At 46.8% G+C, this 17975-nt stretch overlaps 1 protein-coding gene across 1 annotated transcript; it reads left to right on the top strand.

The window, feature by feature from the left end:
* Positions 1-5124: 5124 nt before the first annotated feature.
* Positions 5125-17760, top strand: LOC100136697 (Hsp27beta). The gene is given in 3 exon segments (NM_001124665.1): positions 5125-5605; positions 10625-10688; positions 17601-17760. Coding segments are annotated over 3 exon segments (705 nt in total).
* The last annotated feature ends 215 nt before the right edge of the window (positions 17761-17975 follow it).

The following is a 17975-nucleotide window of genomic DNA, read 5'->3' as shown; positions in this document are numbered from 1 at the left end:
TTCTCCTGGCTGTGCCCAGGGTCCTTTACCGTCCAACTCGGCCTCCCATGTCCATTCCTCCTTGCGCTGCTCCTGCTGCTGCTGCCTGTCACCATGCCGCTTGGTCCTTGGTATTGGGTGAATCTGTCACGATCGTCGTAAGGAGCAGGCCAAAATGCAGCGTGGTATGTGTTCATGATGATTTTTTAATTAAAGAAAGCACTGAACACTGAATACAAACTATACCGTGACGCTATAATGAGAACTGTGCTGACACAAGCAACTAACATAGACAATCACCCACCAACAAACAGTGAAACCCAGGCTACCTAAGTATGATTCTCAATCAGAGACAACTAATGACATCTGCCTCTGATTGAGAACCATACTAGGCCGAAACATAGAAATCCCAAAATCATAGAAAAACAAACATAGACTGCCCACCCCAACTCACGCCCTGACCATACTAAATAACGACTAAACAAAGGAAATAAAGGTCAGAACGTGACAGGAACACTGTGCCATTCTCTAGCTGATGACAACATTGTTTTGACTTCCTGGTTCTGTGGAATGAGGATATAAGGGCCTTCTCGGCAAAGGCCAAGTTAGACATTTTCTCTTTTGTGCGAAAGGTCTCCCTGTTGGTACTTGTAATTAAAATGAAATTGTTTGTTATTGACTATATCCACAAAAGCTTTTCTCTTTTTTTTCTCTCTTTTTTCTCTTTTCTCTTTTCTCTTTTGTTCACCTGAAAACTCCCTTTAGGAGTTAGAGAGGAGTTAGAGAGGAGTAAGAGAGGAGACAGAGCGGAGTTAGAGAGGAAAAAGAGAGCAGTTAGAGAGCAGTTAGAGAGGAGTTAGGAGTTAGAGAGGAGTTAGAGAGGAGTTAGAGAGGAGACAGAGAGGAGTTAGGAGTTAGAGAGGAGTTAGAGAGGAGTTAGAGAGGAGACAGAGATTAGTCGGAGAGGAGTTAGAGAGGAGTTAGAGAAGAGTTAGGGAGGAGACAGAGATTAGTCAGAGAGGAGTTAGAGAGGAGTTAGAGAGGAGTTAGGGAGTAGTTATTAGTTAGAGAGGAGTTAGAGAGGAGACAGAGATTAGTCAGAGAGGAGTTAGAGAGGAGACGGATATTAGTCAGAGAGGAGTTAGAGAGGAGTTAGAGAGGAGACGGATATTAGTCAGAGAGGAGTTAGAGAGGAGACGGATATTAGTCAGAGAGGAGTTAGAGAGGAGTTAGGGGGGAGTTATTAGTTAGAGAGGAGTTAGAGAGGAGACAGAGATTAGTCAGAGAGGAGTTAGAGAGGAGACGGATATTAGTCAGAGAGGAGTTAGAGAGGAGTTAGAGAGGAGACAGAGAGGAGTTAGAGAGGAGACAGAGAGGAGGCAGAGGGGAGTTAGAGGAGACAGAGAGGAGACAGACAGGAGGCAGAGAGGAGTTAGAGGTGATAGAAAGGAGTTAGAGAGGAGTTAGAGAGGAGACAGAGATTAGTCAGAGAGGAGACAGAGAGGAGTTAGAGAGGAGTTAGAGAGGAGACAGAGATTAGTCAGAGAGGAGACAGAGAGGAGTTGGAGAGGAAACAGAGAGGGGGCAGAGAGGAGTTAGAGAGGAAACAGAGAGGAGACAGAGAGGAGGCAGAGAGGAGTTAGAGGGGAGTTAGAGAGGAAACAGAGAGGGTACAGAGAGGAGTTAGAGGGGAGTTAGAGAGGAGTTTGAGAGGAGTTAGGAGTTAGAGAGGAGACAGAGAGGGGGCAGAGAGGAGTTATGAGTTAGAGAGGAGACAGAGAGGAGTTAGAGAGGAGACTGAGAGGGGGCAGAGAGTAGTTAGGAGTTAGAGAGGAGACAGAGAGGAGTTAGAGAGGAGACAGAGAGGAGTTAGAGAGGAATCAGAGAGGAGACAGAGAGGAGTTAGAGAGGAATCAGAGAGGAGACAGAGAGGAGTTAGAGAGGAATCAGAGAGGAGACATAGATTAGACAGAGAGGAGATATACAGTTGAAGTCGGACGTTTACATACACCTCAGCCAAATACATTTAAACTCAGTTTTTCCACAATTCCTGACATTTAATCCAAGTAAAAATTCTCTATTTTAGGTCAATTAGGATCACCACTCTATTTTAAGAATGTGAAATGTTAGAATAATTGTAGAGATAGGGGCCACAGTGTCTTCTGAACCCTCCTGTATCAGCCTCCAGTATTTATGCTGCAGTAGCTTATGTGTCGGGGGGCTAGGGTCAGTTTGTTAAATCTGGAGTACTTCTCCTGTCTTATCTGGTGTCCTGTGTGAATTTAAGTATGCTCTCTCTAATTCTCTCTTTCTTTCTCTCTCTCTCTCTCTCTCTCTCGAGGACCTGAGCCCTAGTGTCATGCCTCACGACTACCTGGCATGATGACTCCTTGCTGTCCCCAGTCCACCTGGCCGTGCTGCTGTTCCAGTTTCAACTGTTCTGCCTGCGGCTATGGAACCCTGACCTGTTCACCGGACGTGCTACCTGTCCCAGACCTGCTGTTTTCAACGCTCTAGAGACAGCAGGAGCGGTAGAGATACTCCTAATGATCGGCTATGAAAAGCCAACTGACATTTACTCCTGAGGTGCTGATATTATTTGACCATGCTGGTCATTTATGAACATTTGAACATCTTGGGCATGTTCTGTTATAATCTCCACCCGGCACAGCCAGATGAGGTTGGTAGGTAGGTTTCTTACTAGGTTTTGGCCATTCTAGTTTGTCTTAGCCACCATGCTTCTACACCTGCATTGCTTGCTGTTTGGGGTTTTAGGCTGGGTTTCTGTACAGCACTTTGAGATATCAGCTGGTGTAAGAATGTATATATACATTTGATTTGATTTGATAATTATTTATTTCAGCTTGTATTTCTTTCATCACATTCCCAGTGGATCAGAAGATTACATACACTCAATTAGTATTTGGTTGCATTGCTGTTAAATTGTTTAACTTGGGTCAAATGTTTTGGGTAGCCTTTCACAAGGTTCCCACAATAAGTTTGGTGAATTTTGTCCCATTCCTTCTGACAGAGCTGGTGTAACTGAGTCAGGTTTGTAGGCCTCCTTGCTCGCACACACTTGTTCAGTTCTGCCCACACATTTTCTATTGGATTGAGGTCAGGGCTTTGTGATGGTCACTCTGATAACCTTGACTTTGTCGTACTTTTTGCCACAACATTGGAAGAATGCTTGGGGTCATTGTCCATTTGGAAGACCCATTTGCGACCAAGCTTTAACTTCCTGACTGATGTCTTGAGACGTTACTTCAATATATCCACATAATTTTCCATCCTTATGATGCCATCTATTTTGTGAAGTGCACCAGTCCTTCCTGCAGCAAAGCACCCCCACAACATGATGCTGCCACCCCTGTACTTCACGGTTGGGATGGTGTTCTTTGGCTTGCAAACCTCCCCCTTTTTCCTCCAAACATAACGATGGTTATTATGGCCAAACAGTTCTATTTTTGTTTCATCAAACCAGAGGGCATTTCTCAAAATACGATCTTTGTCCCCATGTGCAGTTGCAAACCGAAGTCTGGCATTTTTGAAGGTAGGCCTTGAAATAAATCCACAGGTACACCTCCAATTGACTCAAATTATGTCAATTAGCCTATCAGAAGCTCCTAAAGCCATGACATAATTTTCTGGAATTTTCCAAGCGGTTTAAAGGCACAGTCAACTTAGTGTATTTTAACTTCTGACCCACTAGAATTGTGATACAGTGAATTATAGATGGAATAATGTGTATGTAAACAATTATACAATTTTTTACTTGTGTCTTGCACAAAGTAGATATCCTAACCGACTTGCCAAAACTATAGTTTGTTAACAGGATTTTTTGTAGTGGTTGAAAAATTAGTTTTAATGACTCCAGCCTAAGTGTATGTAAACTTCCGACTTCAACTGTATGTTCTACATGACATTGTCAGCGTCAACACCTGTCTAACCAAGGTCTCGTTCCATTCCTCCATGTCAGGACTATCTCCTACACCAAACAACTCCAACATAACATGTATTGTATGCAAGCATGGGTGTGGGTGTGGGTGTCTGTTGTGTTATGCTTGTTTGAGCTCCTAGGATTCCAGTGTGCGTTCTTAATGTATAGCTGCTAATTACACATAAGTGGCTGGCTTGTCACATAACGTACTGTTCTCTACCAGCCTGTGTGTTAGCAACGGTATATTTACATCTCCCCGCTATGCTTGTAGACCTGCTGAGCAGGGCTGTCTGCTTTACAGCAGACTCTCAGATTCCTCTAGCCCTGTGTCATGGCTATGGTGAGCTTGGAGTGGGGATTACAATTGGCAGGACAGGGAGGGAGGGAGGGAGGGAGGGAGGGAGGGAGGGAGGGAGGGAGGGAGGGGGTGAAACAAAGTGCTGGGCAGCACTTGGTCGATGGGAGGTCCTTGGATTTAGATTCCATTCTAGTGCTACATCTGCCATGAATAGACATTCTAGTACCTTCTATAAATATCTGGCTGAGGGAGGTGTGTGGGGGGGACAGGGCGGAGGGGTTGAGAAGGGAGGGCCAGTGACAGTGTTGACGAGAGGTGGGCGGTTGCTGTGTGCATAAAAGCCTTCGGCCGAGGAGCACTTTCATTGGAAGTTTGAGAGAGACCAACCAAAGTCATCTACAGCCAGTCAGCCAGTCAGACAGTCAGACAGCCAGTCAGCCAGTCAGCCAGTCAGCCAGTCAGACAGCCAGTCAGTCAGCCAGTCAGCCAGTCAGCCAGTCAGTCAGTCAGCCAGTCAGACAGTCAGACAGCCAGTCAGCCAGTCAGCCAGTCAGCCAGTCAGACAGCCAGTCAGCCAGTCAGCCAGTCAGCCAGTCAGCCAGTCAGTCAGTCAGCCAGTCAGCCAGTCAGTCAGTCAGTCAGTCAGCCAGTCAGCCAGTCAGCCAGTCAGCCAGTCAGCCAGTCAGCCAGTCAGACAGCCAGTCAGCCAGTCAGCCAGTCAGCCAGTCAGCCAGTCAGACAGCCAGTCAGCCAGTCAGCCAGTCAGCCAGTCAGCCAGTCAGCCAGTCAGTCAGCCAGTCAGCCAGTCAGCCAGTCAGCCAGTCAGCCAGTCAGCCAGTCAGCCAGCCAGTCAGCCAGCCCACAGCTCTTCTACTGGTACAGTACTACTCCTCTTCCTCCAGCAACCATGACAGAGAGACATATCCCCTTCAGCCTGCTCCGCACCCCCAGCTGGGACCCCTTCCGTGACTGTTACCAGGGCAGCCGGCTCTTTGACCAGGCCTTCGGCATGCCGGCCCTCCCTGAGGAGTTCCCCACCTTCCCCAGCACCCACTGGCCCGGCTACATTCGCCCATCTGTCCTTAGCCCTGACATGTCCACTGCTGGATTCATACCCTCCATGATGCCCCAGAGCCCTGTGATGTCCCCCCTGCATAGTGCCATGATGCAGGCTGCCATGATGCCCCAGGCCGCGGTGATTCCCCAGGCCCCCATGATGGCTCAGGCTGGGGCAGCATCGTACGCCCTTGCCCTCTCCCGCCAGCTCAGCTCTGGCATGTCTGAGATCAAGCAGACCCAGGAGACCTGGAAGGTCACTCTGGACGTCAACCACTTCTCCCCTGAGGAGCTGGTGATCAAGACCAAGGATGGTGTGGTGGAGATCACTGGTGAGTAGCTCATATCTGGAGATCTCTTTGTGTGTCTGTTTCTGGCTATGTCTCTGTCTGTCTCTGTCAGTCTGTCTCTGGCTCTAACTGTCTCTATTTGTCTCTGTCTCTGTCTCTGTCTGTCTCTTTCCCTATCTCTGTCTGTCTCTATCGCTGTCTGTCTCTATCTCTGTCTGTCTCTGTCTGTCTCTGTCTCTTTATCTGTCTGTCTCTATCGCTGTCTGTCTCTATCTCTGTCTGTCTCTGTCTGTCTCTGTGTCTGTCTCTTTATCTGTCTGTCTCTATCGCTGTCTGTCTCTATCTCTGTCTCTTTATCGGTCTGTCTCTGTCTGTCTCTGTCTGTCTCTATCTCTGTCTGTCTCTATCTCTGTCTGTCTCTGTCTGTCTCTGTCTCTGGCTTTCTCTGCTTCTGTCTCTATTGTCTCTCTATATCTGTCTATGTCGCTGTCTGTCTCTATCTCTGTCTGTCTCTATCTCTGTCTCTTTATCGGTCTGTCTCTGTCTGTCTCTGTCTGTCTCTATCTCTGTCTGTCTCTGTCTGTCTCTATATCTGTCTATGTCTCTGTCTGTCTCTGTCTGTCTCTGTCTGTCTCTGTCTCTGGCTTTCCCTGCTTCTGTCTCTCTTTGTCTCTCTATATCTGTCTATGTCGCTGTCTGTCTCTATCTCTGTCTGTCTCTATCTCTATATCTGTTTCTATCTCTGTCTCTGTAAGTCTGGCCTCGCCGTTAGTAAAAAACAAGATTCATTTGTTCCAGTAATAACACCCACCAGAGGCCGAAATAGTCTTGAAAACGTTTGACAGCGATGGAAGTCAAATGCCCTTCCAACTGGTTCATTCTGGCACCGGCCATGAAATCAGGACAATGGAGTGATAATTTTGGTGGCCACTGGCCAATGATGGTTACAATTGAAATCAGCTTTGCGGGTGATTTTAGTGCGTATTGATATTTTAACGAGAGAGAACCTTGTTTTAGTACGCTGGCCAACTCTCCATGCAACAGTCCCCATGTGTTTCAATGGGTATACACACGTAACTACCAAAATAAAGGAAACACCAACATCAAGTGTCTTAATAGGGTGGTGGTCTATTCTACAAGTGTCTGGAACTCTATTGGAGGGATGTGACACCATTCTTCAACAACAAATTCTATGATTTGGTGTTTTGTTGATGGTGGTGAAAAAACATTGTCTCATGCGCCGCTCCAGAATCTCCCGTAAAGTGTTTAATTGGGTTGAGATCTAGTGACTGACTGACTGACTCACACACACACACACACACACACACACACACACACACACACACACACACACACACACACACACACACACACATGCTCATTTGAGACCCCTCTTTCAAAGTTTTTATCGATGACCCAAAGCATGATGGGATGTTCATTTCCTAAACGCCTACTATGTCCCTCATTTACTCAAGTGTTTCCTTTATTTTGGCGGGTACATATATAAATTACCTGCATTTAATGATCGAGTCACATGAGACGTCACACTTACTAAACACTACCAAGTACACTTAGTGTTTCACTTGGCTTAGTACGTGAGGTGTTACTGTGTCACAGACGACAGTGAGGTGTTACTGTGTCACAGAGGACAGTGAGGTGTTACTGTGTCATAGATGGACAGTGAGGTGTTACTGTGTCATAGATGGACAGTGAGGTGTTACTGTGTCATAGATGGACAGTGAGGTGTTACTGTGTCACAGAGGACAGTGAGGTGTTACTGTGTCATACATGGACAGTGAGGTGTTACTGTGTCACAGAGGACAGTGAGGTGTTACTGTGTCACAGAGGACAGTGAGGTGTTACTGTGTCACAGAGGACAGTGAGGTGTTACTGTGTCATAGATGGACAGTGAGGTGTTACTGTGTCACAGAGGACAGTGAGGTGTTACTGTGTCATAGATGGACAGTGAGGTGTTACTGTGTCACAGAGGACAGTGAGGTGTTACTGTGTCATAGATGGACAGTGAGGTGTTACTGTGTCACAGAGGACAGTGAGGTGTTACTGTGTCACAGAGGACAGTGAGGTGTTACTGTGTCATAGATGGACAGTGAGGTGTTACTGTGTCATAGATGGACAGTGAGGTGTTACTGTGTCATAGATGGACAGTGAGGTGTTACTGTGTCATAGATGGACAGTGAGGTGTTACTGTGTCACAGAGGACAGTGAGGTGTTACTGTGTCATAGATGGACAGTGAGGTGTTACTGTGTCATAGATGGACAGTGAGGTGTTACTGTGTCATAGATGGACAGTGAGGTGTTACTGTGTCATAGATGGACAGTGAGGTGTTACTGTGTCATAGATGGACAGTGAGGTGTTACTGTGTCATAGATGGACAGTGAGGTGTTACTGTGTCATAGATGGACAGTGAGGTGTTACTGTGTCACAGAGGACAGTGAGGTGTTACTGTGTCATAGATGGACAGTGAGGTGTTACTGTGTCATAGATGGACAGTGAGGTGTTACTGTGTCATAGATGGACAGTGAGGTGTTACTGTGTCATAGATGGACAGTGAGGTGTTACTGTGTCATAGATGGACAGTGAGGTGTTACTGTGTCACAGAGGACAGTGAGGTGTTACTGTGTCATAGATGGACAGTGAGGTGTTACTGTGTCATAGATGGACAGTGAGGTGTTACTGTGTCATAGATGGACAGTGAGGTGTTACTGTGTCATAGATGGACAGTGAGGTGTTACTGTGTCACAGAGGACAGTGAGGTGTTACTGTGTCACAGAGGACAGTGAGGTGTTACTGTGTCATAGATGGACAGTGAGGTGTTACTGTGTCATAGATGGACAGTGAGGTGTTACTGTGTCATAGATGGACAGTGAGGTGTTACTGTGTCATAGATGGACAGTGAGGTGTTACTGTGTCATAGATGGACAGTGAGGTGTTACTGTGTCATAGATGGACAGTGAGGTGTTACTGTGTCATAGATGGACAGTGAGGTGTTACTGTGTCATAGATGGACAGTGAGGTGTTACTGTGTCATAGATGGACAGTGAGGTGTTACTGTGTCATAGATGGACAGTGAGGTGTTACTGTGTCATAGATGGACAGTGAGGTGTTACTGTGTCATAGATGGACAGTGAGGTGTTACTGTGTCATAGATGGACAGTGAGGTGTTACTGTGTCATAGATGGACAGTGAGGGTAATGGTGTACAAACTCTAGATTGGACTTCAAACAACACTTTTTCATCTTTACATTGAATATATTCCCTTACTTACTTTGTGGTTAGCTATGAACTCAAACTACTATTAATGCCCTGGGTTAAGGCCCTGGTTTAATGCCCTGGGTTAAGGCCCTGGTTAAAGGCCCCGGTAAAATGCTCTGGTTTAATGCCCTGGTTTAATGCCCTGGTTAAATGCCCTGGTTAAAGGCTCTGGTTTAATGCCCTGATTTAATGCCCTGGGTTAATTAAAGGCCCCGGTTAAATGCTCTGGTTTAATGCCCTGATTTAACGCCCTGGGTTAAGGCCCTGGTTAAAGGCCCTGGGTTAAGGCCCTGGGTTAAAGGCCCTGGTTTAATGCCCTGGTTTAATGCCCTGGGTTAATGCCCTGGTTTAATGCCCTGGTTAAATGCTCTGGGTTAAGGCCCTGGTTAAAGACCCTGGTTTAATGCCCTGGTTAAATGCTCTGGGTTAAGGCCCTGGTTAAAGGCCCTGGGTTAAGGCCCTGGGTTAAGGCCCTGGTTAAAGGCCCTGGGTTAAGGCCCTGGGTGAAGGCCCTGGGTTAAGGCCCTGGTTAAAGGCCCTGGTTAAAGGCCCTGGTTAAAGACCCTGGTTAAAGGCCCTGGTTAAAGGCCCTGGTTTAAGGCCCTGGTTTTAGGCCCTGGTTAAAGGCCCTGGTTTAAGGCCCTGGGTTTTAGGCCCTGGTTATTAAAGGTAATGTCACAGTCTCTCCCCAGTGTTGATGAATGCCTGTTTAAAGGTCCTTTCACACCCTCTCTCCTCGGTGTTGTGGTCCTGTGGGAAAGGGGGGACAGGTCCCTGTGGCACACTCCTTTCAGCAGCTCAGCTGTCATCATAACAAACAGATATGCTGTGAGGTAACAGGGCAGTATTTCAGGCCTGGCATGTAGGGAGCTGGTTTAAAAACCAGTCAAAAAAGTACGTCATTTTAGGCAACAAAATGGACAAAAAAGGGGCGGATCCTTAAGAGGTTGAGTTAGCGCCTCCGTGTAACGTGTAGCGTGTAGCGTGTAACGTGTAACGTGTAACGTGTAGCGTGTCAAAGGGGACATGGATAAACGGTACCGACACCAGGCAAGGGGGACAGGGAGGGGGGGGGGCATGACTTCTATTCTCAGCCCCTCGTAAAACAGAACAGATGGTCGCTCCTAAAGAGTGAACCAGTAGCTCCCTTGATTGTGTTGAAGTATCAGGGGAACTTTCAGACAGAGAGAGAGGCAACAGCAACACATAGAGAGAGCATGTGTTCTTCCTCAAACAAACTCTGGATGAGCTGGGCGTGGTCAAGAAAGTGACTGCAGTCCCCGGTATGTGAGAGAGTGCTAAGACCGGTGTGTGAGAGAGTGCTAAGACCGGTGTGTGAGAGAGTGCTAAGACCAGTGTGTGAGAGAGTGCTAAGACCGGTGTGTGAGAGAGTGCTAAGACCGGTGTGTGAGAGAGTGCTAAGACCAGTGTGTGAGAGAGTGCTAAGACCGGTGTGTGAGAGAGTGCTAAGACCGGTGTGTGAGAGAGTGCTAAGACCAGTGTGTGAGCGCGTGCTAAGACCGGTGTGTGAGAGAGTGCTAAGACCGGTGTGTGAGAGAGTGCTAAGACCGGTGTGTGAGAGAGTGCTAAGACCGGTGTGTGAGAGAGTGCTAAGACCGGTGTGTGAGAGAGTGCTAAGACCGGTGTGTGAGAGAGTGCTAAGACCGGTGTGTGAGAGAGTGCTAAGACCGGTGTGTGAGAGAGTGCTAAGACTGGTGTGTGAGAGAGTGCTAAGACCGGTGTGTGAGAGAGTGCTAAGACCGGTGTGTGTGTGTGTGTGTCTACAGGCAAGCATGAGGAGAGGAAGGACGAACATGGATTCGTGTCCAGATGCTTCACCAGGAAATACACGTAAGTGACATCAACAGCAATAAAACTGCACTGTTGTCAAAGAACCTGGACGACTGTGCAACAAATAAATAAATCCACTGTCGCATGACGCGCTGTTACAATTTGTCACCATGACGAAATAGGAATCGTTAAAATAAAATATATGACGTAGAGCCTATGTCAATGACTGGACAAAATAATAAATGTCTCTCCCATTTGCTTCAGAGATTAAGTTGACTCGGACTCCTTTTAACGTTGATTTCGTCAACAACTAAAATCCATCAAGCCTGTAGACAGTTGATTGGTCAAGCCTGTAGACAGTTGATTGGTCAAGCCTGTGGACGATAGATTGGTCAAGACTGTAGAGGGTTGATTGGTCAAGCCTGTGGACAATAGATTGGTCAAGCCTGTCGAGGGTTGATTGGTCAAGCCTGTGGACGATAGATTGGTCAAGCCTGTAGAGGGTTGATTGGTCAAGCCTGTGGACGATAGATTGGTCAAGCCTGTAGAGGGTTGACTGGTCAAGCCTGTAGACGGTTGATTGGTCAAGCCTGTAGACGGTTGATTGGTCAAGCCAGTAGAGGGTTGATTGGTCAAGCCTGTAGACGGTTGATTGGTCAAGCCTGTAGAGGGTTGATTGGTCAAGCCTGTAGACGGTTGATTGGTCAAGACTGTAGAGGGTTGATTGGTCAAGACTGTAGAGGGTTGATTGGTCAAGCCAGTAGAGGGTTGATTGGTCAAGACTGTAGACGGTTGATTGGTCAAGCCTGTAGAGGGTTGACTGGTCAAGGCTGTAGACGGTTGATTGGTCAAGCCTGTAGACGGTTGATTGGTCAAGCCAGTAGAGGGTTGATTGGTCAAGACTGTAGACGGTTGATTGGTCAAGCCAGTAGAGGGTTGATTGGTCAAGACTGTAGAGGGTTGATTGGTCAAGCCAGTAGAGGGTTGATTGGTCAAGACTGTAGAGGGTTGATTGGTCAAGCCTGTAGACGGTTGATATGTCAAGCCAGTAGAGGGTTGATTGGTCAAGCCTGTAGACGGTTGATTGGTCAAGACTGTAGAGGGTTGATTGGTCAAGCCAGTAGAGGGTTGATTGGTCAAGACTGTAGAGGGTTGATTGGTCAAGACTGTAGAGGGTTGATTGGTCAAGGCTGTAGACGGTTGATTGGTCAAGCCTGTAGACGGTTGATATGTCAAGCCAGTAGAGGGTTGATTGGTCAAGCCTGTAGAGGGTTGATTGGTCAAGCCAGTAGAGGGTTGATTGGTCAAGACTGTAGAGGGTTGATTGGTCAAGCCTGTAGAGGGTTGACTGGTCAAGGCTGTAGACGGTTGATTGGTCAAGCCTGTAGACGGTTGATATGTCAAGCCAGTAGAGGGTTGATTGGTCAATCCTGTAGACGGTTGATTGGTCAAGACTGTAGAGGGTTGATTGGTCAAGCCAGTAGAGGGTTGATTTGTCAAGACTGTAGAGGGTTGATTGGTCAATTCTGTAGAGGGTTGACTGGTCAAGGCTGTAGACGGTTGATTGGTCAAGCCTGTAGACGGTTGATATGTCAAGCCAGTAGAGGGTTGATTGGTCAAGCCTGTAGACGGTTGATTGGTCAAGACTGTAGACGGTTGATTGGTCAAGACTGTAGAGGGTTGATTGGTCAAGCCTGTAGACGGTTGATTGGTCAAGACTGTAGAGGGTTGATTGGTCAAGACTGTAGAGGATTTATTGGTCAAGCCTGTAGAGGGTTGATTGGTCAAGACTGTAGAGGGTTGATTGGTCAAGCCTGTAGACGGTTGATTGGTCAAGACTGTAGAGGGTTGATTGGTCAAGACTGTAGAGGGTTTATTGGTCAAGCCAGTAGAGGGTTGATTGGTCAAGACTGTAGAGGGTTGATTGGTCAAGCCTGTAGAGGGTTGACTGGTCAAGGCTGTAGACGGTTGATTGGTCAAGCCTGTAGACGGTTGATATGTCAAGCCAGTAGAGGGTTGATTGGTCAAGCCTGTAGACGGTTGATTGGTCAAGACTGTAGAGGGTTGATTGGTCAAGCCAGTAGAGGGTTGATTGGTCAAGACTGTAGAGGGTTGATTGGTCAATTCTGTAGAGGGTTGACTGGTCAAGGCTGTAGACGGTTGATTGGTCAAGCCTGTAGACGGTTGATATGTCAAGCCAGTAGAGGGTTGATTGGTCAAGCCTGTAGACGGTTGATTGGTCAAGACTGTAGACGGTTGATTGGTCAAGACTGTAGAGGGTTGATTGGTCAAGCCTGTAGACGGTTGATTGGTCAAGACTGTAGAGGGTTGATTGGTCAAGACTGTAGAGGGTTTATTGGTCAAGCCTGTAGAGGGTTGATTGGTCAAGACTGTAGAGGGTTGATTGGTCAAGCCTGTAGACGGTTGATTGGTCAAGACTGTAGAGGGTTGATTGGTCAAGACTGTAGAGGGTTTATTGGTCAAGCCAGTAGAGGGTTGATTGGTCAAGACTGTAGAGGGTTGATTGGTCAAGCCTGTAGAGGGTTGACTGGTCAAGGCTGTAGACGGTTGATTGGTCAAGCCTGTAGACGGTTGATATGTCAAGACTGTAGACGGTTGATTGGTCAAGACTGTAGAGGGTTGATTGGTCAAGCCTGTAGACGGTTGATTGGTCAAGACTGTAGAGGGTTGATTGGTCAAGACTGTAGAGGATTTATTGGTCAAGCCTGTAGAGGGTTGATTGGTCAAGACTGTAGAGGGTTGATTGGTCAAGCCTGTAGACGGTTGATTGGTCAAGACTGTAGAGGGTTGATTGGTCAAGACTGTAGAGGGTTTATTGGTCAAGCCTGTAGATGTTTGACTGGTCAAGACTGTAGACGGTTGATTGGTCAATCCAGTAGAGGGTTGATTGGTCAAGCCTCTAAAGGGTTGAGTGTAGTGGAAGGCTGAGCGAAGCATCACCGGCACAGTACAGCTCTCTTCCGTGTAAGAAGAGCTCCACAATACCGCCATCCAGGGGCCACTACACCAACCATGAATCTAGAGTCATCACAACACATTCCATGAATCTGGAGTCAACACCACATACAGTACCATGAATCTGTAGTCAACACCACACATACCATGAATATGGAGTCAACACCACACATACCATGAATCTGGAGTCAACACCACATACAGTACCATGAATCTGTAGTCAACACTACACATACCATGAATCTGGAGTCAACACCACACATGCCATGAATATGGAGTCAACACCACACATACCATGAATCTGGAGTCAACACCACACATACCATGAATCTGGAGTCAACACTACACATACCATGAATCTAGAATCAACACTACACATAGAGTACCATGGATCTGGAGTCAACACTGCACATACTACAAATCTGGAGTCAACCCTACAATTACCATGAATCTGGAGTCAACACTATACAGACCATAACTCTGGAGTCAACACTACACATACCACGACACATACATTACTATTAATCTGGAATCAACACCACACATGCCATAAATCTGATGTCAACCCTATACATACCTTGAATCTAGTGTCAAAATTAGACATGCCATGACTATGGATTCAACACAACACATACCATGCATCTGGAGTCAACACTACACATACTATGAAACTGGAGTCAAACCTAAAAATACCATGAATATGGGGGAGCACCCTGTGTATAGCCTCCACTTTGACTCTGTACCTGTACCCCTGTATATAGCCTCCACATTGACTCTGTACCGTAATACCCTGTATATAGCCTCCACATTGACTCGGTACCGGTACCCCCTGTATATAGCCTCAATATTGACACTCTACCGGTATCCCCTGTATATAGCCTCCACTTTGACTCTGTACCTGTACCCCCTGTATATAGCCTCAATATTGACTATGTACCGGTACCTCCTGTATATAGTCTCCACATTGACTAAGTACCGGTACCCCGTGTATATAGCCTCAATATTGACTCTGTACCGGTACCCCCTGTATATAGTCTCCACATTGACTCTGTACCGGTACCCCCTGTATATAGTCTCCACATTGACTCTGTACCGGTACCCCCTGTATATAGCCTCCACATTGACTCTGTACCGGTACCCCCTGTATATAGCCTCCACATTGACTCTGTACCGGTACCCCGTGTATATAGCCTCAATATTGACTCTGTACCGGTACCCCCTGTATATAGTCTCCACATTGACTCGGTACCGGTACCCCCTGTATATAGCCTCCACATTGACTCTGTACCGGTACCCCCTGTATATAGTCTCCACATTGACTCTGTACCGGTACCCCCTGTATATAGTCTCCACATTGACTCTGTACTGGTACCCCCTGTATATAGTCTCTACATTGACTCTGTACTGGTACCCCCGTGTATATAGCCTCCACATTGACTCTGTACCAGTACCCCCTGTATATAGCCACCACATTGACTCTGTACTGGTACCTCCCTGTATATAACCTCCACATTGACTCTGTACCGGTACACCCTGTATATAGCCTCCACATTGACTCTGTACCGGTACCCCCTGTATATAGTCTCCACATTGACTCTGTACCGGTACACCCTGTATATAACCTCCTCATTGACTCTGTACCGATTACCCCTGTATATAGTCTCCACATTGACTATGTACCGGTACCCCCTGTATATAGCCTACACATTGACTCTGTACCGGTACCCCCTGTATATAGTCTCCACATTGACTCTGTACCGGTACCCCCTGTATATAGTCTCCACATTGACTATGTACCGGTACCCCCTGTATATAGCCTACACATTGACTCTGTACCGGTACCCCCTGTATATAGTCTCCACATTGACTCTGTACCGGTACCCCCTGTATATAGCCTCCACATTGACTCTGTACAGGTACCCCCTGTATATAGCCTCCACATTAACTCTGTACAGGTACCCCCTGTATATAGCCTCCACATTGACTCTGTACCGGTACCCCCTGTATATAACCTCCACATTGACTCTGTACCGGTACTCCCTGTATATAGCCTCCACATTGACTCTGTACCGGTACCCCTGTATATAGCCTCCACATTGACTATGTACCGGTACCCCCTGTGTATAGCCTCCACATTGACTCTGTACCGGTACACCCTGTATATAGCCTCCACATTGACTCTGTACCGGTACCTCCCTGTATATAACCTCCACATTGACTCTGTACCGGTACACCCTGTACATAGCCTCCACATTGACTCTGTACCGGTACCCCCTGTATATAGTCTCCACATTGACTATGTACCGGTACCCCCTGTATATAGCCTACACATTGACTCTGTACCGGTACCCCCTGTATATAGCCTCCACATTGACTCTGTACAGGTACCCCCTGTATATAGCCTTCACATTAACTCTTTACAGGTACCCCCTGTATATAGCCTCCACATTGACTCTGTACCGGTACCCGCTGTATATAACCTCCACATTGACTCTGTACCGGTACTCCCTGTATATAGCCTCCACATTGACTCTGTACCGGTACCCCCTGTATATAGCCTCCACATTGACTATGTACCGGTACCCCCTGTGTATAGCCTCCACTTTGACTCTGTACAGGTACCCCCTGTATATAGCCTCAATATTGACACTCTACCGGTACCCCCTGTATATAGCCTCCACTTTGACTCTGTACCTGTACCCCCTGTATATAGCCTCAATATTGACTATGTACCGGTACCTCCTGTATATAGTCTCCACATTGACTAAGTACCGGTACCCCGTGTATATAGCCTCAATATTGACTCTGTACCGGTACCCCCTGTATATAGTCTCCACATTGACTCTGTACCGGTACCCCCTGTATATAGTCTTCACATTGACTCTGTACCGTAATACCCTGTATATAGCCTCCACATTGACTCTGTACAGGTACCCCCTGTATATAGCCTCCACATTGACTCTGTACCGGTACCTCCCTGTATATAACCTCCACATTGACTCTGTACCGTAATAACCTGTATATAGCCTCCACATTGACTCTGTACCGTAATACCCTGTATATAGCCTCCACATTGACTCTGTACCGGTACCTCCCTGTATATAACCTCCACATTGACTCTGTACCGTAATACCCTGTATATAGCCTCCACATTGACTCTGTACCGTAATACCCTGTATATAGCCTCCACATTGACTCTGTACCGGTACCCCCTGTATATAGCCTCCACATTGACTCTGTACCGGTACCCCCTGTATATAGTCTTCACATTGACTCTGTACCGTAATACCCTGTATACAGCCTCCACATTGACTCTGTACCGGTACCCCCTGTATATAGCCTCCACATTGACTCTGTACCGGTACCCCCTGTATATAGCCTCGTTATTGTTACTTTATTGCGGTAATTTTTTCCTTTATTTTTTATTATCACTTTTGTTCATTTAGTAAATATTTTCTTAACTCTACTATTCTTAAAACTGTATTGTTGGTTAAGGGCTTGAAAGTAATTATTTCATACTAAGGTACCTGTCGTATTCTGCTCATGTGACAAATACAATTTGATTTGATCTGAATTACATTGAAAGAAAATGATAAAATATGTCTCAATTAATTATTTTATAGACAGCAACCTAATAGTAACCTTCCTTCCTTCCTTCCTTCCTTCCTTCCTTCCTTCCTTCCTTCCTTCCTTCCTTCCTTCCTTCCTTCCTTCCTTCCTTCCTTCCTTCCTTCCTTCCTTCCTTCCTTCCTTCCTCGAGTCCTCTTCCTCCATCCTCCTGGATCATAAAGCCATTGGCAACAGCTTCCCAATGTATGTGGGGGTTGTACCATATTCTGACTGTGCTGTTTCCCCTAGAGTTTAGACATCAGGAAATCTGAATAAAATATCAGATGAAGGAGATAAGATGAAGATATATCGAGAGTTAAAAGCTCTGTCTGCCTCCAGTCCAGTACTTTATCCATGAACTGTGGTCTCTTCTCCTTCCTGCTCCAGCCTGCCCCCTATGGCCGACGCTGAGAAGGTGACGTCCACCCTGTCCTCTGAGGGAGTTCTGACCGTGGAGGCTCCTCTGAACAAGCAGGCCATCAAGGCTGCAGAGATCTCCATTCCTGTCATCATGGGCAGCAGCAAGACCAAAACCCTGACGACATGACGATGAGGAAGGGAAGTGGCAACGGGTACCACCATGACTAACATGACGATGAGGAAGAAGAGGAGTGAAGAATCTCCACACACACACACACACACACACACACATCACAAACATTTATCCTAGACACAGAGGAAATTGTGAGACAGGCGGTGGGGTGCATCTTGATGCATCTTGAAATGCATCAAGAAAATGTTTCACACTTTCTCACGCCTTGA

This window comes from Oncorhynchus mykiss, chromosome 10, assembly GCF_013265735.2.
Source record: "Oncorhynchus mykiss isolate Arlee chromosome 10, USDA_OmykA_1.1, whole genome shotgun sequence".
NCBI classification, from domain to species: domain Eukaryota; kingdom Metazoa; phylum Chordata; class Actinopteri; order Salmoniformes; family Salmonidae; genus Oncorhynchus; species Oncorhynchus mykiss.
Note: the sequence above shows the minus strand (reverse complement) of the source record. Positions and strands in the feature narration are given on the sequence as shown.